At 46.8% G+C, this 24,611-nt stretch overlaps 1 protein-coding gene across 1 annotated transcript in view; it reads right to left on the reverse strand.

Annotated features, from left to right (window-relative positions):
- cnga4 (cyclic nucleotide gated channel subunit alpha 4) overlaps positions 1–21,562 on the reverse strand; it is a gene marked incomplete at both ends in the record, with an annotated part of 75,576 nt that extends 54,014 nt beyond the window's left edge. Inside the window, 6 exons of the mRNA XM_084314417.1 lie at positions 7,050–7,215; positions 11,195–11,440; positions 13,130–13,713; positions 14,301–14,407; positions 20,827–20,928; positions 21,441–21,562. Coding sequence (XP_084170543.1) covers positions 7,050–7,215; positions 11,195–11,440; positions 13,130–13,713; positions 14,301–14,407; positions 20,827–20,928; positions 21,441–21,562 — 1,327 coding nt within the window. The remainder of the gene's footprint in view (positions 1–7,049; positions 7,216–11,194; positions 11,441–13,129; positions 13,714–14,300; positions 14,408–20,826; positions 20,929–21,440) is intronic.
- Between the last annotated feature and the right edge of the window lie 3,049 nt (positions 21,563–24,611).

Raw genomic sequence — 24,611 nt, forward strand, 5'->3', positions numbered from 1 at the left:
GCGAGCGTGATGCATATGCCACAGGCTTCCATCCCTCCTCCTCTCTCTGGAGAAGAACGCCTCCCAATCCATATGATGATGCATCGGCTGACACTTTAGTGTCTCTGTTCGGGTCATACATAGCCAGCACAGGAGCAGAACACAGTGCCTTCTTCAGCGCTTCAAACGCCATAGCCTGGTCCACGTCCCAGACCCAACAATTTCTCTTTGAGAGGAGGTCCCGAAGCGGCTTATCAGTCTCGGCCAGCTGAGGGATGAACTTTCCCAGCTGATTGACCATGCCGAGAAAACTCCTCAATTCAGTAACGTTCGTAGGCTCCGCCAACTCTGTGATGGCCTCTGTCTTCCTCGGGTCAGGGCGGATGCCCTCCGATGTGATGATGTGACCCAGGAAAAGCATTTCACTCTTGGAGAACTCACATTTGTCCACATTCAGGGTGAGGCCAGCTTTTTCCACTCTTTGTAGCACAGCATGGAGTCGAGCATCATGCTCTTCCTGGTCCCGCCCCCACACTAATAGATCATCAATGTGGCAGACCACCCCTTCTAGCCCCTCTATGACCTCCGCCATCATGCACTGGAAGTGTTCAGGTGCTGAGGTGATTCCAAATGGAAGACGGTTAAAGTGGAATCGGCCAAAGGGTGTAATGAACGTGGTGTACTTGGCTGATTCCTTCGTGAGTGGAATCTGCCAGAACCCCATGTTGGCATCCAATTTGCTGAATATCTTCGCTCCCGCAAGTGTCCCGAGATTCTGCTCTACTGACGGTAAAATGTACTTTTCACGGCACACATACTCATTCAAGCCTGTCAAGTCCACACATAAACGTACCTTCTCTGTCTCTTTCTTGGGTACGACCACCATGCCGGCGCACCAGGCGGTCGGCTCCTTCACGCGGCTGATAACACCCAGCCTTTCCATGCGTTGGAGTTCTTCCTTGACCTTCCCCACCAACGGCAGTGGAATTCTCCTGGGGGTTTTCAAGGAAATCGGCACAGCATTGGGTGTAAGCTTAATGTGATATGATCTACGTACCATACCCAGCCCACTGCATAGCTTTGGGTAGCTCGTCTTGAGGGTCCCCTTGTCCACACTGTTGACACGGATGAGCAGGCCCAGGGCTATTATGGCTGGCAACCCGAGCAATGGCGTACTCAGATTTTTGACCACATAGACTTTCTCCGTGGTATGTTTGGCTCCCTTTCTCAGCTGCAGTCTGGCGAAACCCGACACATCCAACGGAACCCGTCCTGGACCCAATAAGGGTCTCTCTGCTTTCTGGAGAAGAGGCTGCTGTGCATGGGAAAATATACTGTTAAACATTGTCTGTGACACAGCCGTAACATCCGCTCCGGTGTCCAATTTGAAAACGATGCTTTTCCCCATTATGCCTATCTCAGCAGTCCATGCCTCTTGCTCAGATGTCACAGAGCCAAGAAAATAGCCCCTTTCCTCTTCTTCCTCAATACCATGCACAGCCTTACCAGCACGGCACACACGCTGGTAGTGACCCATTTTCCCACAGGAATGGCACCTGACCTCATTTGCAGGGCACTCGTGTTTAGGATGGGGTCCGCCCCCACATTTGTAACACTGTGAGCTGTTTTGATTTTTACTCTGGCTGCTGTGTGCTCCATAACTCTTATTTTTGGTGAAACTAGGCTTGTCATACTGCTGCCTGCCTTTAAACACTCTGTCCATAGAGCCAACACTATCCATGAGTCTTACACAACCGGCATCGCTCCTCAGTGTGTGTTGCTGTTTTTTAATCTCTTCTGATTGTCTAGCCATGTTAATGGCTTTTTCCAGGTCTAGATTTTTCTCCATCTGCATGCGTTCTGAGAGATGTGTGTTAGCCAGTCCCACTACGATCCTGTCCCTAATTAGCTCATCATGCAACGTCCCATAATTGCAGTGCTCTGCTAATCCATACAGTGAAGTAATAAATGCATCCACAGTCTCGTTTGCTTCCTGCTTGCGCATGTTAAAACGTGCACGTTCATACACAATGTTCTTTTTCACAACAAAGAAAGACTGAAAGCCATCTCGCACTTTACCGTATTCCAGCTGGTCTGTAGCACTGAGATTCAAGCCTCTCAAAACATCATCCGCTTCATCTCCCATACAGTAAATCAACGTGTTTACCTGATTTTCTTCTGAGTTTGCAGTTAAATTGCTTGCCTGACGGAACCTCTCGAATCTCCTGATCCATTTAGTCCACTCGAGCGGCTTGGAGAAATCAAAGGGCTCAGGCGGTTGGATGTTGAAAGTAGCCGCAGGTACGTTAGCCATGATGCTACCTCCGCTTCTACCTGGCTGCTCTTTCTCCTCCTTGTCACTCATGAAGCCTCTTTATTCCACCTCCAAGGTAGACCGTTTGATCTGTTTCACAGCACTTCTGACACCATGTCGCGTATTCTTGGAATAACGTGAGACCACAACTGTGAACTGATCTGGTCATTTATTTACCATCGCAATCACGTCAGTTAACTCTCCCGTTACCTTGAACTCCCCTCCTATACATAGTCCCCAGCCCCATTCCTATTGGCCGGGCACTCACCTTACTTCCTGTTCGTCATACCAATAGACCCGGCCCACATAGATGGTCTAAACCAGGGGTCAGCAACCTTTTTGACATGGAGTGCCTGTTTGAAATATAGTTGTAACTAGTGTGCCTCAACAATATTCCATGCATCGTAATTTTTTTCTTCTCATAATCGGGTCTTTTTAATGATAATTTTTACATTATTACATCATTATTGTTATTGTTATTATTAACAATATTATTATGATGGTTGTATCAACCCTAAATCTGAGTTGGGGGGGGGATGCAATGCAGACAAACAGCTGCATACAGTGCGACCATTTCACTCACATTTGCCCATTCATTTTTGGACACATCACACACCATTGGTGTGTGTACTGTACGTGTGCTGTCATAGCTCCACCTACAGGCCTAATGGAGAACACCAGGATGTGAATGGAGGGTGAATGTGAGGTATATCGTGTAAATATGTTTTGATTGATCGCAAGACTACACTGTAAAAAAATATATAATAATAAGTTACCAGAACTTGAGTTCAGTTACTGTGCATTACGGTTTTCAGTTTTCAATCCATAATAAGTTAACAGAAAAATAAGTACACAACCACATTATTTCAACCTAATAAAACTATGTTTATTGTCATTGTTTTAAGAACACAAGTTGACTTGGTAATACTCACATTTTGAGTAAAAAAAAATGCTTTTAACATGTGCAATGTTCAATGAAATAGAAAAATAAATAATACAATTTGTTGATTAATCCCACTGGTCACAATGGTGACCGTAATAATGTTTTTGTTATAAGGCTCTGCAAATGTTACTGAATGATGTAGCAATGTATTTCCAGCTACATTGAAATAATAAACAAATAAAGGGTCTCAATTAAATATGTGGTAGTAAAAAGAACCTGTGGGAGGATTTCAACAATATAAATGCGACAACAGTGCAAAATATTTCACTATAATATTTCAAAGCAAACAAAAAAAAAAAAAATATATATATAATTTTAATTAAAATTTTTTTTTTTTTTTTAATGCTGCCCCCTGTGCCTATGCAAATGCCCCCGCGTGCCTATGCAGGCACGCGTGCCTAGGGTTGCCTACCCCTGGTCTAAACTATGATAACACCACAACCGGGGGCTGTTTTTTTTCATAATCTAATATATAATTATTATTATTATATATTTTTTTACAAGTCGATTATTCATTTCAATATCGAATATTCGTTGACAGCCCTACAAGTACAATTAGTTACTGCACACTACATCACCCCTGAGTGGAACATGGAAAGCCAAACTTTCCCCCACTGTACCGAAAACCGGTACCGAACCTTGACTTCAAAACCGAGGTACGTACCGTACCGTGGTTTTTGTGTACCGTTACACCCCTATGCATATGTTCATGTGTGTGTATTTGTGTATGCACATGTTTATGTGTGTAGAGGTGTGTGTGTGTATATGTGCATTTGTGTATGCATATGTTCATGTGTGTGTATTTGTGTATGCATATGTTCACGTGTGAGTATGTGTGTGTGTGTGTGCATTTGTGTATGCATATGTTCGTGTGTGTATTTGTGTATGCATAATATGTTTATGTGTGTGTATTTGTGTATGCATATGTTCACGTGTGAGTATGTGTGTGTGTGCTCATTCCGTTCCCAACTTGTCAAAATTGAAAATCATAAATCTACTGCCATCTGTATGTCAACTGGTGTCCCGCAGGGCTCTGTCTTGGGTCCAATCCTGTTCAGCATGTACATTAACGATTTGCCTTCTGTGTGTGGCCAATGTGATGTACTGATGTATGCTGATGATACAGTGATCTTTACACACGGTAAAACCACAGAAGAGGTTGCAACAAAATTGTCTAATGTCATGGTGAATGTCACATCCTGGCTTAAGAACAGCTGTTTACAATTGAATGTCTCTAAGACTGTCTGTATGTTCTTCTCCAAGGGCCACAGAGAAGTTGCAGAGCAGGATATCTTCATCTCCGGTCAGAAATTACAGGTAGTATCAGAATATAAGTATTTAGGATTACACATAGACCCAAACCTTAACTTCAAAAATCACATAAAAAAAGTCTGCAATAAGGTAAAGTTCAGCCTATCAAACTTCAGGTACATAAGAAACTTCCTTTCAACAGAGGCAGCAAAGCTATATTTTCATTCAATGGTTCTTTCCCACATCACATACTGTTTGATAACCTGGTCCAATTCACATTCCACCATTCTGAACCCACTTCAATCACTTTACAAACAAGCAATACAAATTCTAGACAAGAAACCATTCAGGTACCATCATTGTCACATTCTAAAAAAATATAATCTACTCAGTTGGGAAAACCTGACCCTATATCAAAACGTCTGTCTAGTTTTTAAAATAAAGTGTGGATTGGCTCCTCCTCCTTTGTCCGGTTTCATCAACCTCAAGTCTGCCTCAACCAGGAACACTAGAGGTGCGGCAAGGGGGGACTGTACAATCCCTTTAAAAAAAAGTGTATTTGGCCAGGCCGTCTTCTCATACAGAGCATCCCACCAATGGAACTCAATTCCTCAAACAATTAGAGTGTCCACATCATACCATTCATTCAAGTGCAGGGTTAGGGAATGGCTCATTGATAACCAGAACTGTCAACACTGAGGTGTCTGTATGTGTATATGTGTGTGTGGATATGGATATGGTGCGTCTGTCTATGTCTGGGTCTCTTAATATGTCATGATGTGCTCTGTCCTTGTGTCCATGACTGTATTGTGACCTGTATCCCTACTATGTCTATGTGCTTTTGTTGTGTTTTTATTCTAATGTATTTATCTTGATTTTATTCTGTTTTTATTGCTAACCCTTTTTTACACAGGATTTTAGCCTGTACCTTCTGGCAGGGGGACTACCAATGGAAATTAGCCTTTTGGCTAAAATTGGGTGCATTTACATTTGTAAAATGTTTTATTAACTATTTCCGTGCCACTCACGACATTTCTCGTGTTTTTTATAGGTGGTTGAAAGCCACTCACGAGATTTCTCTGATTTTTTTTTTTTTTTTTTTTTTTTGCGATCTGAAATCATATTGCATCACCCGAGTATAGCCGAGCGGTGCCGGCGATCATTGTGGAAAAAAGCGCCCCCTGTCGTCTCCCAGATGACATAAGTGATTTTGGAATGGACTCAATGAAAATGAATGGGGAAAAAAATCCGGTACTCCACATTTTCCAGTCCACTGATCCAGCCGGGGTTACCACAGTTCATTCTGGAACCTCAGATCCCCGCTGATCATGGAGTTCTACTGTATCGCGTTGGATCCATACACGTATCGATTTCTTCGAATGGTGATCAGGAATTGGAATATACCAGTTGGATACCATCTGATGTCAGGTAAGGACTCTATGTTATCAGTGTTAGGATAATCAGAGTAAGTTTGATGAAGTTATAAGCTGTTTTGTGAAATGTCTTCTTTCGGTTTCACTGTAATTTCCCCGTTGAGGAAATCAACGGGGCGATTATCCGTGCGCGGCTCGAATGTGCTTGCGTGCACGTATAATATTGATCATCTAGCGTTTATTTGAAAACGATTCATAAAAAGGCCGACGAATATCAACGTTGTGGAATATTCCAGTAAAAGGCGATTTTCATAGAATGCTCCAGAATGGGCTGGTTTTTATCTGAAAACGGGTGCTTTTCTAAATGCTCTGAAACGGAAATGCAGCGATAAAAAAACAATCTGCCTTGACAGCACTGACTGGAAAATAGTCTTTGATAATGCGATGGGCAGATTAGACACATAATTTAAAACATAGATTAGGCGATATTAACGTTAACATTGGCGCCGATGGTGGCATTCAGCCGGTAAAAAGGAAAACCCGGCGTGGGGCTCAAAGTGTTAATGTACACTGTCCCCCTTGAACAAATAAAGTAAACCAAACCAAACCAAGGGGAATGGTGATCAATGGATGCTATGTTCCTGCCTGTTGGCTCCCCCCAATGGAGAGAAGAAGACTGACAGCTGCACACAGGCAGACCCACACACAGCTGTCTTTCAATTAGCAATCAGCATGCCTCTCAAAGAGGACAGACCAAGAACATCAGAGTGTGTCTTGGAATGGAGAGTGGGAGAGCTGTTGGGAGACAACCAAACTGTGAGTTAACAGCCGGTAAACCGGACAGCGGCCGGGCCTAGTTAAAGACTGGACTATAGCAAAGACACTTAGGTGCTTCACTGGGAGCCAGTATGATTTTTGTTGGTTTCTTAATTTTCTGTTTTGTTTAAATAAATGCCCCTGGCGTTTGCCCAGCGGGGAGCTAAAGCTGTTTGACTGTGTGTTTGATTATTTGTACAACCATATTGCACCTTCCACCTACCCCTGTCTGCTACCTTTGTTACAGTATGCATGTGTGTGTGTGTATGTATGTGTGTGTGTGTGTGTGTGTTTGGCTGCCTACATAAATGCACAGATGTTGTCAAACAGAGTGACGCACTAGTAGAATAGTACCCAGTGTTCTTCTACGGACCTTTGATGTTGAGGATGCTGATCTCCCCGAAGAAGTTCCCCTCGCCGAGCACAGCGAACTGCGTGAGCCCGTCATCCGCCACCACCGCCAGCTTGCCCTCCTTGATGATGTACATCTCGTGGCCCACGTCACCCTTCTTGCAGACGTACTCTCCGGGGCTGTACACCTGCAAAAGAGAGGACATGTGTCTGTGGAATTGACTTGACTGAAATGGTAAATGGCTGCATTTATATTGATTCAAGATTGTTTATTGTCATGTGCACAGTTAAACAGACAGTTTGCCGTACAATGGATATCTTACTTTGCTAGTCCTATAGTCCGCCCTTCACACAATACTTAACAAAAAAAATATTACAATTTAAATACAAGCAAGTGCTAAAAAAGAAGGTAAAAATAGACTTTTTTTTAAAGGGTATAAGATATATACAAGGCACAGTGAGTAACATTGCACGTTCCGATTCACAGTGTTTACAATATAAAATATGGAGGTGACAATTAAATGGGCCACAGCAGCAGTTAAAAAGTGTCTTTAGTGTCTAGTTCGGGGGGAAGGGTGACAGTGAGGTCACAGCAGCAGAGTCAGAGTGTCTGCCTGGCACAAAAGCAAAAGAGGGGGTGGGGGGATCACCGTTCAAAAAAGAATGTGTGTGGGGTGGGCTAGGTGAGGGAGCTAGCATTCACCAGCCTGATGGCCTGTGGGTAGATACTGTTTGTCAGTCTCGTAGTCCTGGCTTTCAGACTCTTGTATCGCCTGCCTGATATAGTGCTTTTATCCAAAGTGCTTTACAATTTTGTTTTTCACATTTGACCCGTTCACTCACACATTCACACACAGACGGCGGAGGCGACCATGCAAGGTGCCAACCTGCTCACCGGGGAGCAGTGAGGGGTTAAGTGTCTTGCTCAAGGACACTTCGACACGCTGCCCAGGGGGGAGGGGCGGGAATCAAACCCGGGAACCTCCGGATTACCAGACGACTGCTCTATACCTCCCGGGCCACTTCACTGAAATGTGAAGATGCCCCAAGTCTAGACTGTAGCTATTGTCCAGATGTTTTAATCGGAGGAGGGCACAGCAGATAGCTCACGTAACGACTACACAGAGTTCAAAACACAGAGAGGAGCATGTATGTATCGAACATACACGCCGATTTCAACAGTCAGGCGTTGTTGTTGTTTTTCATTCTCATAATGTTACATTAACACACCCTTTACTGGACTATATATTTGTATATACAATCAAACTTGTCATACTTGTTCAAGTTCAAGTTTCAAGTTTGTGTAGCACCCTGAAAATATGGCTATTATTCAGAAGTGCTGACTTGCCTTTTTATCTCCCCTGATGCACCAAGACCTACTAATTAGTCTCCATTAATATTCCCTCGAACAACGACGCAGGCTCCTCCTTGTTCTACCGGCTGGAATATGGATTATGAACAATAACCCTGGATCATATTCTCCACTCAGTGTTTCCCTTTGGGGCTAGTAGGCGGTACCAGCAGGGGGCGCCGGTGGCAGGCAGAGAGCATACGAGAGAGACGGAGAAGGAAGCAAGCCAACTGAGACGGAAGTGCGAGGAACCAGCCTCTTCGACATTGGACTTGGATCGGTTCGGTCGTTTCTGGACAGAGCCCCGTATTGAACTTGAGTATATTACGGGTTATCCTATAACAGTAAACGTAGAAGCGTGTTGCATGTTTCCCTACTGAATACCCTAGCGATACAACGAGTTATCCTAGAAGAAATGCGGTATCGCCCTGAGGGGTTTAAGTTAAAGTTATTCCCTCTAGCGTGAAGAGGACCGGTGTTTAGAGGCACCCTGCGTTATCATATATCCCGGCTAGCAGGAGGGCTGTTTGGGGACCCAGAGTGTAGCTGCAGTGTTAGTGAGGGCAAGTTTAGGTATGCGCGTCGACCCAGCACCAGCTGTCTACAACCAGTCTGCTCCGGCTGTCTACAACCAGATCTGCACCAGGCTGTCTTCAGAGCACGGGAGTTCGTCCCAACCAACAGAGGTCGCCATCACCCAGCACACGCTCTCAGCCCAACACTGCCCCTCTACTCCAGCCCCGCCTGCTAGCGCCCACGGCGAGAGCGTTCGATGCCATCTTGCTATCCGGACGACGGTGGCGCGGCGAGGCCGCCATTTTGGTAGAGTACATTAGGGCTTCGGTGCCCAGGATTCTATTGCACGTTACACAGTGTGGTGCTGCCTGCGGGCGAAGCTAACGTTGCTAACTACAGTTCCTAGGGGTACCCCATCAACAATATATGCCGGCATTAGCATAGGACTTTTGTTAGGTATTTGTGGGCCCACATTTTTTATTTCCTTTGAGTGTGATAACGTGTTTGGTTCTTATTTACTAATAATATTTTCCCATCTAATTAACCCTTTTCCTGTGGGGAGGTTACAGACCTGGGGCATCATAAGTAAAGCCCAGAGAGGTATTATTCTCACCCTATAATTAAAGCCTGTTAGAGGTATTATACATGGTACTGACCCAGACGTGGGCGATGAGTCAAATGCATTAAAGTATATTATTCCTGGCACTAACACAGAGGTGTGTGTAGAATATAGTGAGACATAAGGTATCGAGTTACAAATTGGGTAATAGTAAGATTCCATTCTAGTCGACCCAGTGCTTTTAACTCTTTGTAACTGACCAGTATAATTAGTATTAAAGAATTAGATGGGAGTTCGGTGTGCGTGTCCATTCATGAGCCGTTTAACAACTCTTTTGGTGTGGGTAACGTTAATACAATTAACCCCTTCCTATTCCACCTTTCCCTTGTTATTGTAAGGTTTCTAGTGTCACTGAGGGAGGGTACTGCTTGCGGGGGGAACCAAGTTATTTACTTACAATTCAGTCACTAGGTGTGGGAGGGTCACAAGAGTAATTGGGGGAAGTGGGAGCGTGTTGGGGAGTACTGCTGACCGCCCTGCTGCAGGGGAGGAAGACCAGAGTACCAGACCAGGTTGGTAAATCCCGGGCCCCATCCACTCACACTGCCAGCCTCCAGTTGAAGCTCCAGACTCAAAGACGGAGGTGCAGTCAGACAGAGCTCTACTGTGTCTCGTTACCCAGTGATTGTGCCCACCCGTTCCCACGAAGCAGGGATAATCCACCCTGCTACATTTGTTTATTAATTAATTATCACAATAAAATACACATACTTTACGGTGAAATGCTTGGTTCTGTATGAGAGTGTGCTTCATACAGTAAAAAAAAAAGTAAAAAAGTAAGTAAAAAGGAATATACAATATACATATATACAGTACAATATACAATCAATTCATACTTCACTGTTGTTCATACCTTTTGCACAATTTACTGCTCAATTGCACAGCCCTGCTAAATATCCCATCCCACTGTATTGTTATTTGTATTCAAATTAGTGTATATACTTGACCACATCGTGCACAATTGTACAGCCCTGGCCTAATTAATTTTATTCTATAATTCTATGCTATTCTATTGTGCTTCTATTTTAATTTAGATTATTCCATTTTATTTGTATTCTACCGTAATTGTCTGTCCGTTAATGTCGCACCAAAAAACTACCAAATCAAATTCCTTGTATGTGCAAACTTCGTGGCAATAAAGACCATTCTGATTCTGATTCTGATTCTGATATACGTATAGCATTTTGGATAGAAACCCTTCACATGACCTCTGGCCTTTGACCTCAACCTGTCGATAGACCACTGCAACACTTCCAGTATTTTCAGCTCATGCGAGAGTGCAGGGGGATAAAATGAAATTAATGTTGATTTGAGCCTTGATGTAAGTGGTTATTAGCTACAGCTACTCTGCATACGCAGCTTGCCCAGGGAGTCTCTCTGGATTGTCTGGATTGTTGTTGAGACTCCCTGGGCAATCTGCGCATGCGCCGGTTGGGGAGTACTAGGTGCAGAAAAGCAGCTATAGTTCGGCAGAGAAAGTGCCGGTCGACTTGGGAATGGACTCTCCGTGTTCAGGAGACTTGGGTGTATAAAAGGTCTATTGAATCATGTCTCCAGCCATAGCCACCACTACGTCAAGGCTCTAATCAACATTCATTAATTGTATCCCCACGCGCGCTCCTCCCAGAGCTCCATGTAACGTGGAAAGTGCAGTGGTCTATATCCCCAGGGGGGCCCTGACCTGAGGTGTGAGCTTGAGCACCAGCTCCTCCAGCAGGCTGGTCTCGCAGTTCTGGAAGATGGTGACCTTGGACAGGGTGGGCAGGTGGACACTGACGGCGATCTCCGTCTGCAGCTGGACGGGCAGCTGCTGCAGGATCTCGTTCTCCCGCGTGATCTTCTTGTTGATGTGCAGGTGCTGGTACCAGTGGTTGACCCGCTGGCGGAGCTCCTTGCTGATGTGGTGGCTTCGCAGGTAGGCCTTCACCTGAGTGAGGGGTGCAGGACGAGAACAAAGTATGTTCTCTTTTTAGAAAGCAAAGGAACACCAGGGTACAGAAGCGTATTGCTGCCACACCAGAAACAGAAAGAAAAGCTCAGTATCACGTTATAACGTGATAACTTATTGTTTTAACATAAAACGTTTCACGTTATAACATGATAAGTTGGTATCACATTATAAGGTGAAACGTTTTATGTTAAAACAATGTTATCACGTTATAAGGTGAAACATTTTATGTTAAAACAATAAGTTATCAGTATCACGTTATAACGTGAAACGTTTTATGTTCAAACAATAAGTTATCACGTTATAACTTCTGGTGTGGCAGCAATACGCTTCTGTACCAGGGAGACAAGTGAAATGAGAAGGATATGGAGTGACGTTATGATGAAAAGTAAATGGAAATGGGTAAATGGACTCTGCTTTTATCTGCTTTACAACTTATGCCTCACATTCACCCATTCACTCACACATTCACACACAGACAAGGGGCCGACCTGCTCATTACAGTAAATGGTAAATGGTGCATTTACTGTATATAGCAGCTTTTATCCAAAGCGCTTTTTTTGTTCCTCACATTTTACCCATTCACACACGGACGACAGAGGCGTGCAAGGTGCCAACCTGCTCATCGGGAGCAGTTATAGGGGTTAAGTGTCTTGCTCAAGGACACATCGACACGCTGCCTGGGAGGAGCGGGAATCAAACCTGGAACCTTCCGACTACCAGACGACCACTCTACCTCCTGAGCTACTGTCTCCCCTACAGTAAGTGTCTTGCTCAAGGCCACGTGTGTGCTCAAGGACACATCGACACGCTGCCCGGGAGGAGCGGGAATCGAACCGGGACCCTTGCGACTACCAGACGACCACTCTACCTCCTGAGCTACTGTCTCCCCTACAGTAAGTGTCTTGCTCAAGGACACTTGTGTGCTCAAGGACACATCGACACGCTGCCCGGGAGGAGCGGGAATCAAACCTGGAACCTTCCGACTACCAGGCGACCGCTCTACCTCCTGAGCCACTGTCTCCCCTACAGTAAGTGTCTTGCTCAAGGACACTTCAACAGCGGAGGAGCTGGAATCGAACTGGGAGAACCTTCTGATTACCAGACGACCGCTCCACCTCCTGAGCCACTGTCACCCCACGACGTAGAGCTTACTACTTTTTTGTTTCCCCACATCTGCCTCATCTATATCACTACTAATCTGACAAGGCGGCAGGGCCTATAGTGGCTCTGATGTAGATGTACTGGCGTCAGCTGCCGAGACCAGGCATGTGCACACATAGAGCCCAAAGGGTGCTCGAGCACCTGCCCTTTTGTGCCTCATAAAAAAGTGCCCTTTTTATGCCACGTTTTAATTTTTTTGCTTGCAGATCCACTTTAAACCAAAAACAAAATACTGTATATGTACAAATATGTTCGGTTTGTACAATTATGCTAATAAACAATACAGTCAACTCATGAAGTCCAAACTATTCAAACCCCGCCCAAAAAGGCCCCCCAAAAATAGCACACTCGCTTAGCACGCTCGCTTAGCATGCGCATAGGCCAAGTGCCCTTTTCTGCCCTTTTCCTGCCCCTCTAAAGTCCTGTGCACGTCCCTGGCCGAGACTCCCTGTGTCCTTCAACAAACAGCACCATCTCCGTCCAACCGGAGGTCCTTGACCTCACCAGCTCGTGGTTGGGGAAGAAAACGTTATCCCGGTCCCTGAGGCTGGTGATGACGTTTCCCACGTTGCCCACGATGGAGGCGAACACCAGCACGGCGATGAGCAGGTCGGCTATCATGAAGAGGTACTCCTCCTCCCGGTCCGGGAGGGGCGTGTCGCCCACGGTGGTGAAGATCTGGGCGGAGAACCAGAAGCAGTAGAAGTACTGGCGCCGCATGGAGGCGAACACCGGGTCGGTGAGGTTGGGGTAGACCCAGCGGTCGGCGCCGAACCCGATGTAGCGGGACAGGGCGAAGTAGAGGCAGGCGTTCCAGTGGATCAGCACGAAGATGTAGAGCATGAGCTTGGCGATGCGGAAGGTGTTGGGGAAGGAGGTGCGGGTCTCCATGCGGTCCAGGGCCTCGTTGAGGCGCGACGTGCGCAGGAAGCGGTTCACCCTCACCAGAGGGGCGTGGACGCCCAGGGCGAAGTACAGGAGGTCCGTGGGCAGCAGGGAGGCCAGGTCGTACAGGAAGCGGGAGGAGCTCAGGTACTGGCTCTTCAAGCGAGCCCGGTCTTTGATCAGGATGCCCTGCTCCAGGAAACCTGTAGAGGGCGGCACAGGTGCAGTTTTTGTCAATGCCTTGATTGAAGTGTGTTCACATGTTCAAGTCAAGTCAATAGAATAGAATAGAAATAGAATAGAAATCCTTTAATAATCCCGAGGGGAATTCGGCACTACAGATCGCTCACATTGAACAACAATAAACATTTAGGTAGTCAATAGAACAAAAATAGGAATAAGAATAATAATATTAAAAATTAAATAGAATAAAGAATAATAAAGTGTTCCTTTATTGATCCCTTTGGGGGAAATCCAGGCGTCATAACATCATGGGGGAGGGGGGAGGGGAGGTACAGACAAGAACAAATATAATAATAATAATAATAATAATAATAATAATAATAATAATAATAATAGTGGAATGGCAGTACTGTATATTCTATCAATAATACTACTACTAATAATAATATTCATAGTCAATTAATTTAGCTTGACATAGCCTATACTCTTGAGAGAAAAACTATAATTGTACCTTTGGTTTAATATGCAGGATTCAGAATCGTTATAGCAAATGCGAAAAACTAAAAGATCAACAGTGTCAACAGATCAACGTAACAAAACATTTTACCGGTGTGAACTCTGACGATCATGTCGGCCACATACATCAGGTCACAGAGGTAGTCCAATGTAAGCCACAAAGCCAAGTATGCCATTTCGATTGAATGGAAGCATGTCCTGAGGAATACAGCAGATTAACAAAGTGTTGGTGTTTTTAGGAAGAAATCTCTGAGTCTAGCAAGAATACTGCAATACTCACTAAGAATGATCTAGTTTGAAATGTTCTAACATGGTCAGTGTCTAAATCAGGGGTTCTCAAACTATTTTATACCATGACCCCATTTTATTTAGGATTATTTTTTGGCGACCCCACACTTAAATGTATTGCGTCATTTCAACGTGGAATTAAGGAATATCAAAATAAAAGCACATGTTGTTGAACTTGATCATGCATATTTATTAGACATTTTTATTACAACACTTATCGAATACACATTTATAAAACACATTTATAATGCGCAACCCCACTGTCACCTACCCACGACCCCACTTTGGGTCGCGACCCGTAGTTTGAGAACCGCTGGTCTAAATGAACCACCATAATTTAATTAATTTAGCAAATGAGCAGCATCTGTCAACAAACCAATTCCACTCTGATAGGGGTATTGATCTCTCTCTCTCTCTCTCTCTCTCTCTCTCTCTCTGATAGGGGTATTGATCTCTCTCTCTCTCTTTCTAACATACACACATGATACATTGCCTTCACTCATACTCTCACACTCTCTCTGTCTCTCTTTCTATCACATGTGCACACACACACACACACACACACACTCACACAAACACACGCTCACATCTACATAGCCTTCTGTGTCTACACTACCGCACACACTTTCTCTCTCACTCTATTCCACACACACACACACACACACACACACACACACACACACACACACACACACACACTTACATCCACATAGCCTTCTGTCCACATAGCCTTCTCATAGTCTGCATATCATATCTATAACTCATAGTCTGTACGACAAGGTACCACTTAGTTTTGTCTACTCTCCCTTAACCCTTTCACAACCACACTACAGAAGGTTCTATGTCGTATAAGCTTCCGCTCAGCGTCTACTGCACATATTCTCACTCCAGTGCTGTACACTGAATAAAAACTCACAAAATGTACCTTTACATACCAACATCCGTCTGGCCACACCCCCCGCTACCTATATAAGCAGGGGTGTGGCCACACACTCATCTCCTTCTCAAATTTCAAGAGAGTGCCTGTATACCAATCACTTGACATGGAGAAAGTATTTAGCTGAAGAAAGGAAAACAGAAGAACAAGGAGATACGTTGACGTTATATCTTTATTTTCTCTCTCACTATTTAAGAAAATACAGCGATAATGTCTTCGTCACTGGGGTGTCTGGAAGATGATGATCATTCTGACCTCCACCGGCTTTTTCGTATTAGGGGCTTGCGTCGCTGATCTACTCCCCACCTGCAGTCCTCCTTGCTGCGGCTGGATAGGTATTGAACCTCCGGTTCTACAGCTGGACTGCAGGAGAAACTGGTTGCTTTCTGGGCTGGGTGAGTAATGTTTTGCTATGCGGGCGTCAGTTGTCTGCTAATGCTATGGAGGTTAGCTGACAATTTTATGAAGGCCGGCCCCAGATTGGGGTCCTCTGTTCGGCCTCTTAGGCGACGGACGGAGGGTCCTGGTCTGACGCCCATAATGGTCAAACTAGTGGGCCGTGACCGAGATCTGGTTTAAACCTGGTTCTCTGGACGAGCGGATGCTTCTCTGTCCCGTGAAGGCCCCTTCTTTCAAATGAATGAGAGATTACACCCTAAGCACGAGGAAATGTGGGTCTGGATCTTCTTTATCGATAGTTCCATGCTCAAGTCGGCTGCAGCCCGTATGGGAATTGTGCCGACTCCGCCGTATGTCTGTTAAATCACTGTTGAAAACTGTGTTGACATTTCTTTTTCTCTTCTCTCTTAGGATGAGGAGGGATTCAGGCGGCGGCCTGTCTGAAGTGTGGCTTGTTATGTCGTTGTGTACAGTTCAGGTGATAGCTGCTTAGCTTGCGTGCTAGTGTGTGGCCTACTGTTAGCCAGTCAGCTGTTAGCTGCGGCGCTAGCCCATTGTGTTCACTAGGCTAGGAAACGTTAGCTTGTTGCTATCAGTCGGGAGCGGCTGTTAGCTTAATGCTACACTGTTGAACGTTACTGTGAGTATAACAAGCCTTAACACTCTGACTACGACGTCATCTTTGACAGAGGATGTTAGTCGACCCTACACCGGGTGCCCTGCCAGCAAGGACTTCGTCAACATGGAGAACGGCGGCTGGGTGGCGCAGCGGACATTTGCCCTTGTCACCAACGCAGGAGACGCCGGGTTCGACTTCGGCTGTCCCCGTTAACCAGTGTTCACAGTTCTCTCTGCCTGCGCTCAGGGTGGAGGTAAGGAGTCCTGCCGGACTTAACACTTCTTCTTTCCTTCCCTTCTAAATGTTTTGTAATAACGATGTTTTCCAAAACGTGTGTTGCTGCAATACATTGAGGATACGACGCGTGTTGTGTGTGAATTGTCTTGTCACTGGTATAGCTTCTCTCTACCTAGAAAATCGGCGTTGTTTTTTACGTGTGTAAAAATAAACTGGTTTAGTTGTGATGAGAACATGTGTGTTCATGTAACGTTAGTAACGTGGTTGAACTCACAACTAAGTGGGTTAATTAACCTGTGAAGCTATGCTTAGTGACATGTGATTGAGGAATAAATTCTTCTCTCAGCCTGTGATGACAATGAACAGCGTGTTCACATATTAACAGGGGTACCTGTTCAACCTGGTCGTATCAAGGGAGAAGGCGGGGAGGGGTGACCCCCCCCCCGGTTTTTTCCCTGGGGCTTCCCCCCCCTCCTCTCAAACATGTTTTGTTTACAATATATTGTGTCACTATGTTTGTGGGGATACGATGTAGCCCTCAGCTTAAACTGCTGGGGTTGTGCTTCTGCTTGAGAAAACGATTTTTTTTCCTAGGGAAAAGGTTGTTTGGTCACTGTCATATGTGCTTAGCAAGGCCTGTGGCCAATACGTAATCGAGGACTTATGTCTCTCTCGTTATGAAAAACGGCGTTCCTCTGTACTAAGAGTGTACTTTTGCCCCTTTTTTGTTGTGATGAAGGGTTGTGTGTGTCGTTGAGATCCACAACTGGGTTAGGTTTTGGCCCACAGAAGCACATGTGTAAGTCTGGTACAGGGGCTCTTAAAGGGGCCCTCTCTGTTCTGTGTTTTTCCTTAGTAAAAATCAGATAGCAGGTTCGCACATGAGCTATGTGAAGCTGTTAAACGCTTCATGTAGCATGCTATGACTGGTGTCATGGCTCTACTTTGTCATTACATCGTATCAGGGGTGAGGGGTCGTAAAGGGGTGAACTGGTAAACCCTTCCTCGTTCCTCCCCCTTTTTCTGTTTGGGCAGTGGTTAAAACCCCCTGTCCTTCGGGGCTTCCTGTCACGTTGCTGGTTCGGCACGGTACAGGGTAGGGGGGGGGGGGGGGGAGAGTTTCCTGGTCCCACGCCCTGAAAGATTGGGCGTGTGCACTGCGGAAATTCCCCTGACATAGAGTACGTCACTGGGCGCGTTTCTATTGGTAAGGCTTCCGTGAGTTGTTCAAGTTCCATGTTATGGTTCTGTTTCAGGGAGTTTTCAGAGCCTCCTCCTCACAGAGCTCTTCTTCAGGGAGAAGAGCCTTCTGTGAGTTCGGACCCTCCCTCCCAGTAATAAAAGAAAAGAGGGAGCCTCCTCAGAGTTTCAGAGCCTCCTCCTCAGATTGTCAAGGTGAGTAGAACATCGAAAAGGAGTTCTGCTCTGTTGTGTGTGTATTCGATTCAATTCGATTATTGAGCTTGGTGGGTGATGCAACGCAGTAGAGACGTGGTTCTTCTGCGCTGCTCCCTACTGGTAGTGTGTGTATTGGGTCAGAGCCTCCTCCTCTGGTGTTTGGAGTCTTCTCCTCTGGGAGTTCAGAGCTCCTCCTCGGAGAGTCCTAACCCAATTCTTACATAGCTCAATGCTGCAATATGTCTTTTCAATCTATACAGCTCACGTGGGAAGTCTCTCTGGGGGTTCCCCGTCCTCTCCTTTTTGGAGTAGGTGGATGGGGTATTGTTTAGGGTTTCCCTGACACCTCGCCTTACAGGTCTGTTGAGTCATGGGTTTCCCCCCGTCATAGGGGTACGTCGCTCACCGTCCCCTCTTATGAAGTGTGGTTGACGGGGTGGTGTTTTCCCTCAGCCGCGTCGCATGGGACCCATGTCCGTATTATTTTTATCTTTTTTCTGAAAAATGTCAAATTAAAAAAGCGGCTTCTTGTCGTTCCCCCAGGCGGCTTGGAGGAACGGTATCTGGGGTCTTGTTAGACTATCCATTGATGTGTTTTGGGTCTCGACGTGTACATAGTGCTGGCTCTGGGTGTTTCTGATAGGAATCACGCATGAGGCTTGTGCGCCTTGGTTGCTCATCATTAAAACTGCGTTTTTATGGGGCAACTGGGATGGAGTTTGTCTCTTCCGAGCTCCAGTTTACTAGGTTGTCTCGACGAATTCTCGTTCATATTTGGGGGATGTTAACGGAATAGATCAAAGCATAGGTAGAGGGGTCTCACGCCTTTGGGGTGGGCCACTGAGCGCGGTACGAACGGGACCGTCTGGGTGGCGCCCTCTATAATGTTTTAGATCGACACACGTACCTACCCCCCCTCCTGGAGTTGGGGATGTCGGTGTGATTAGGGCACGGGACTGGTTCTGGTCACGCTGGTCCAGGTCAGTTAACCCGTTGTCCGCCGGGGACGCAGATCTGCTGTTCTGGTACCCTGAGGGACTTGTGCTTTTTTCAGGGGGAAGAATGCCGGGTCAGCCCGGGTGTCACAGGGTTTGATATTATGGAGATGTTCGTTCTCCATTCTTTTCGCCCCTCTCTTCTTACGCATGGCTGAGAGGGGGCTGTTGAGGTGGTTTTATAGTACTCCACTGGCATCCCTGTGTACGTCCCGGTCCACCGGGCCCGGTCCGAAGTTGTTTTCGTCGACCCGTTGAGTGTGCCCCTGCACGTTCATGACGTCTGCCAATCATGTCAGCCTTCTCTGCCTCGGCCCCTCTAGAGCGTCGGGGATTTTTTGGTGGGGGCTTTGACATGGTGCTCAACAATGTCAGCATACGCCCCTTCTGCTGTTTTCAGTTGACCCCTTTGGCGCCTGTCTCGTCCGCAGTGCTCCAGGCTCGGGTCAAGTGCCTGCTGCCTGGATTGAGGGATCGGCCTCTTCTGGAGGTCGTCTCCCCGGTGCGCTGCCTGCTCCTGCTGTAGTGTAGCCTCTTGAGTGCTTCGAGTTACAGCCATGCTGACTGCCTGAGTATGCCAGGGTCAGTGAGCCAGGCGGCGTGCTAGTGGGGAGAAGGGCCTGCTCTTGGATGGGCCCTGTCCGAATACGCTGGCGATGTGGGGGGCGGTGTCACTAGTGACCGCCTGGTGAGGTCTTGATGCTGTGGCGTCATTGGCCTCTCCGGGCCGCCTTTTTCCGGGGGGATCCAGTCCCTTCTGGGTCTGGGTCTTCCTTCGCGCTTCGCTGCTACGGCCTTGCCACGGGGTTGAGCTTTGCTCTTGACCCCGTGATTTTGGGGGCGGTAACAAGGTTTGTTCCTTCCGTTCGTTCCCTGGTGGCATGCGGGTTGTGCGTGTGCGTAGTCGTGGGGTCAAGCCACGGTCTGCTCACCCTGTGCGTTGAGTTGCTCGAGTTCCTCTTCGCACGGTCGGATCCGTCTCCCTCCCGTCCTCCAATAGGGAGGGTATCCCTCCATTAGGGAGGGTCGGGGGGCTCGGTCCTCCCCGGTTCTGATGGTTGTGGGGGGCCTCAGTGGGGTACATTTGTCGAGCATCAGCTCCCGCTCAGCTCCCGTTGTGCAGTAGACGCTGAGCGGAAGCTTATACGACATGAATATAACCGTGTTCTATGAGTATAGTGACGCTCAGCGTCTAGACGCCACTGCGGCCCTTGATCTTGCCTTGTGGTGAAAGATTGAGAAGGAGATGAGTGTGTGGCCACACCCCTGCTTATATAGGTAGCGGGGGGTGTGGCCAGACGGATGTTGGTATGTAAAGGTACATTTTGTGAGTTTTTATTCAGTGTACAGCACTGGAGTGAGAATATGTGCATTAGACGCTGAGCGTCACTATACTCATAGAACACGGTTATATTCATAACCTACTGTTAACCTTTCACTAGACCACACTACAGACGGTTAAGTGGTAGTGGAAGGTTAACCTTCTGTATTGTCGCAGTGAAAGGGTTAATCATTTGGTAGTGTGGTAGTGAAAGGGTTATAGACAGCTTACCATTCTACAGAGATCTCTAGGCTATAGGGCCCATCGCTGTAACCTACAGTCTCTCCATGTTGCAACATGTCATTCTGTCAGTAAACTCTATCCTTTAATCAAAGACTCTGTTGTCCACCTCTGTGAGTAATCTGATCAAATTATTCCACATCGCACTCTATTAGGCCTAGAGTCGTATTAATATAAACATACCTGCAGATAATAATCACCCAGTTGTAGAAAATGGGAAAAATCATCACCTGTAGCCATACATAATAAAACTGTTCTGATGGATCAACAATCCATTCTTTCCAGCTGGTGGCCAAGGAGTGGTGAGAGACCAAAGGATGGAGTGGTGAGAAACGGAGGGATGGAGAAGGAAGATTATTAGCTAGTTGACATGAACATGTGCATACGGTTTGATTAATTTGCACCGACAGATTGTACTTGTTTGTAAGAACATAATTGCACTGGCCTTCAAGTTAGATTCACTTTTAGAACATCTGTACTGTCATTGTGTTCTTTCTTGTTATCTTCTTTATGAATTCAACATAGTATTAGCAAGGGAATATGTGGGGAAAATTTCTGAATTTCCAGTGGAAACTGAAATAATAATAATAATAATAATAATAATAATAATAATAATAATAATAATAATAATAATAATACACGTTATTTGCATAGCACCTTTCATACAAGAATTGCAGCCCAACGTGCTTTGCAGCAGAACATACTATAAAATAGACATGTCGAATTTGCATAACGTAAACGACTTGGTGTGATTCATGTAGGATAATGTATGTAAATAATCACAAATCCTCACTTACTTGACTTTGAGCTTGACTTCCTGTGTGGTGGTTTTGTTGTTCTCTCCCTTCCTGTCCACTTTCTCCAGTTGATGCCACCTGAACAGCCTCTCCCATCGGCCAACGTTCCCCTGTTTATCCATCCTCCTCAGGTCAAGCTGGGGTTTAGATTCAGCACATTGTGCCTGGATGAGGAGGATGACCTTTGTTCTTGATCAAGTGGGTCCGTTTGTGTTGTTCTGCCCAGCTGTCTCTGCTGCTTATTATAGATAGGCCTATGGATGAACAAAGCGACCTGCGTAGCCCTGTTGATGTGTATTGTGCAGCATTGCTTGGTTGACATAACAACAAACCAACAGGGTCTACCTGAGCATCACCTGGTAATGACACTGGTGTCCATGGAAGTGATCCACAACAGATGCAAGTAGCCTCTGGGGACCCCCCCCCCCCCCCCGCCCCGCCCTCCCACACACACGCCCACACCACCGCCTCTCTCAGCTAGTGAATTGATTGATTGATTGAAAACTTTATTAACAGATTGCAGAATGGGTACAATACAGTACAGCTCAATACACACAATCGTTAAGGGGATGCAGACCAGAGAAAGACTTTCGTCTTGTTTACATCAGGGTCCCCCATTTTCAATTAATCATAACATGACATACATGACATACAGATAGACAGTACTGCTACATCTATACATTTATGACATACCAGAATTACAAATACAGTACTGTTTTTGATACAAGAAGAGTCTAAAAAAGAGAGTATATACATTTGATGAAGAAACTGTACATTGGAGTAGGTTGTTAGGTAGGAGGTTGGTAGGAGGGGTGGAGGAGGGGTTGGGTAGGTGGGGTGGGGTGGGGGAGAAACTGTACATTTGAGGTGGTGGGGTGGGGGGGGGGATAACTGTACATTGGATTATCGACGAAACCTTACTTGGTTCCAAGAAGAGGGTCTCTTGTGTATTATTGGGTTTAATAGGACATTTATTGTACATTGGAGGGGGTTGCGTTAGGACATTTACAGGGGAAGTCCTGTATACTGTTAACGTACGGTTATGTATATAACCATAGTTATATGAGCATAGTGACGCTCAGCGTCATAGTGCAATACTCTTCATATCCAGTATTGAACTGAAATAAATTCTCACATGTACCTTTACATACCATCATCTGTCTGGCCACACCCACATCCGCTACCTACATAAGCAGGGGTGTGGCCATACCATCAGCTCCTTCCCAATCTTTCACCACAAGGCAAGATCAAGGGGTCCTCAGTGAGTCCTGACGCTGAGCGTCACTATGCTCATATAACTATGGTTATATACATAACTGTACGTTATATATCGCATAGCTCTGCTCAGCGTCATAGTGCAACACAGGAGCTGAGCAGAGCTGAGCTCGACAAATGTACCCGCTGAGGCCCCCCACAACCATCAGAACCGGGGAGGACCCGAGCCCCCCAAACCCTCCTAGCGGAGGACGGGAGGGAGTCGGATCTGACTGCGCGAAGAGGAGACTTCAGCAACTCAACGCACAGGGTGAGCAGACCGTGGGGCGTACCCACGACTACACAAACGCACAACCCGCATGCCACTAGGGAACGAACGGAAAGGAACAAACCCCCGTTACCACCCCTAATATCACGGGGTCAAGAGGAAAGCCCAACCCCGTGGCAAGGCCGTAGCAGCGGAGCGCGAAGGAGGACCCAGACCCAGAAGGGACTGGACCCCCCGGAAAAAGTGGGCCTGGAGAGGCCAACGACGCCACAGCATCGAGACCTCACCAGGCGGTCACTAGTGACACCGCCCCCCACATCGCCAGCGTATTCGGACAGGGCCCATCCAAGAGCAGGCCCTTCCCCCCTATAGCACGCCGCCTAGCTCACTGATCCTGGTATACTCAGGCAGTCACCCATCCAAGCACAACCCAGGCCTGAACCCATACCGCTTCCGAAATCGAACGAGATCGGGCGTGTTCAGGTTGACATGGCTGTAAGCTTGAAGCACTCAGGCTACACCCACAGCGGGAGCAGGCAGCGCACCGGGGAGACGACCCCCAGAAGAGGTCGATCCCTCAATCCAGGCAACAGGCACTTGACCTGAGCCCGGAGCACTGCGGACTAGACAGGCGCCAAAGGGGTCTGCTGAAAATAGCACCCCGGCGGAAGGGGCATATGCTGGTATTGTTGTGCACCATGTCACAGCCTCCACACAAAAAAACCTGACTCTCTAGAGGGGTCGAGGCAGAGAAGGCTGACACGATTGGCAGACGTCATGAAACGTGCGGGGGCACACTCAACCGGCCTAACCCGAGAGTTGACTCCGCTACCAACACACCAGGGAACCAACCACCCCCTTGGTTCAAACATGAGGTGGTTGTTCCTATAACCCCTCAAGAAAAAACTCCAAAACACAACTGCGGGTATACACTGGCTATACCGCAGGGTTATCCCAGGCCTACGGTTCGACGAAACAATTTCGGACCGGGCCGGGCGGACCGGGATGTACACAGGGATGCCAGAGGAGTTCCATAAGAATCACCTCAATAGCCCCCTCCCAGCCATGCTTAAGCAGGAGAAGAGAGGGGCGAAAAGAATGGAGAAGGACCAGGCCCCCTTAGCGCAGCGCAAGGTACAACACAACATGAACCAAGCAACAGTGAGGGGTAATACGTAGTAACACAACCACGAACATCTCCATAACGTCAAACCCTGCAACACCCGGGCCGACCCGGCATTTTCCCCCCCGAAAAAAGCACAAGTCCCTCAGGGTACCAGAACAGCAGATCTGCGTCCCCGGCGGACAACGGGTTAACTGACCTGGACCGGCGCGACCAGAATCAGTCCCGTGCCCTAATCACGCCGCCATCCCCAACCCTTAGGAGGGGGGTAGGTACGCGTGTCGATCCAAAACATTATAGAGGGCGCCACCCAGACGGTCCCTTTCGTACCGCGCTCGGTGGCCCACCCCAAGGGCGTGAGACCCCTCTACCTATGCTTTGATCTATTCCGTTAACATCCCCCAGATATGAACGAGAATTCGTCGAGACAACACTGGCGCTCGGAAGAGACAAACTCCATCCCAGTTGCCCCATAAAAACGCTGTTTCAATGATGAGCAACCAAGGCGCGCAAGCCCATGCGTGATTCCTATCAGAAGCACCCCACTATGTACACGTCGAGACCC

This window comes from Notolepis coatsorum, assembly GCF_963971535.1.
Source record: "Notolepis coatsorum genome assembly, chromosome: 5".
NCBI classification, from domain to species: Eukaryota; Metazoa; Chordata; class Actinopteri; order Aulopiformes; family Paralepididae; genus Notolepis; species Notolepis coatsorum.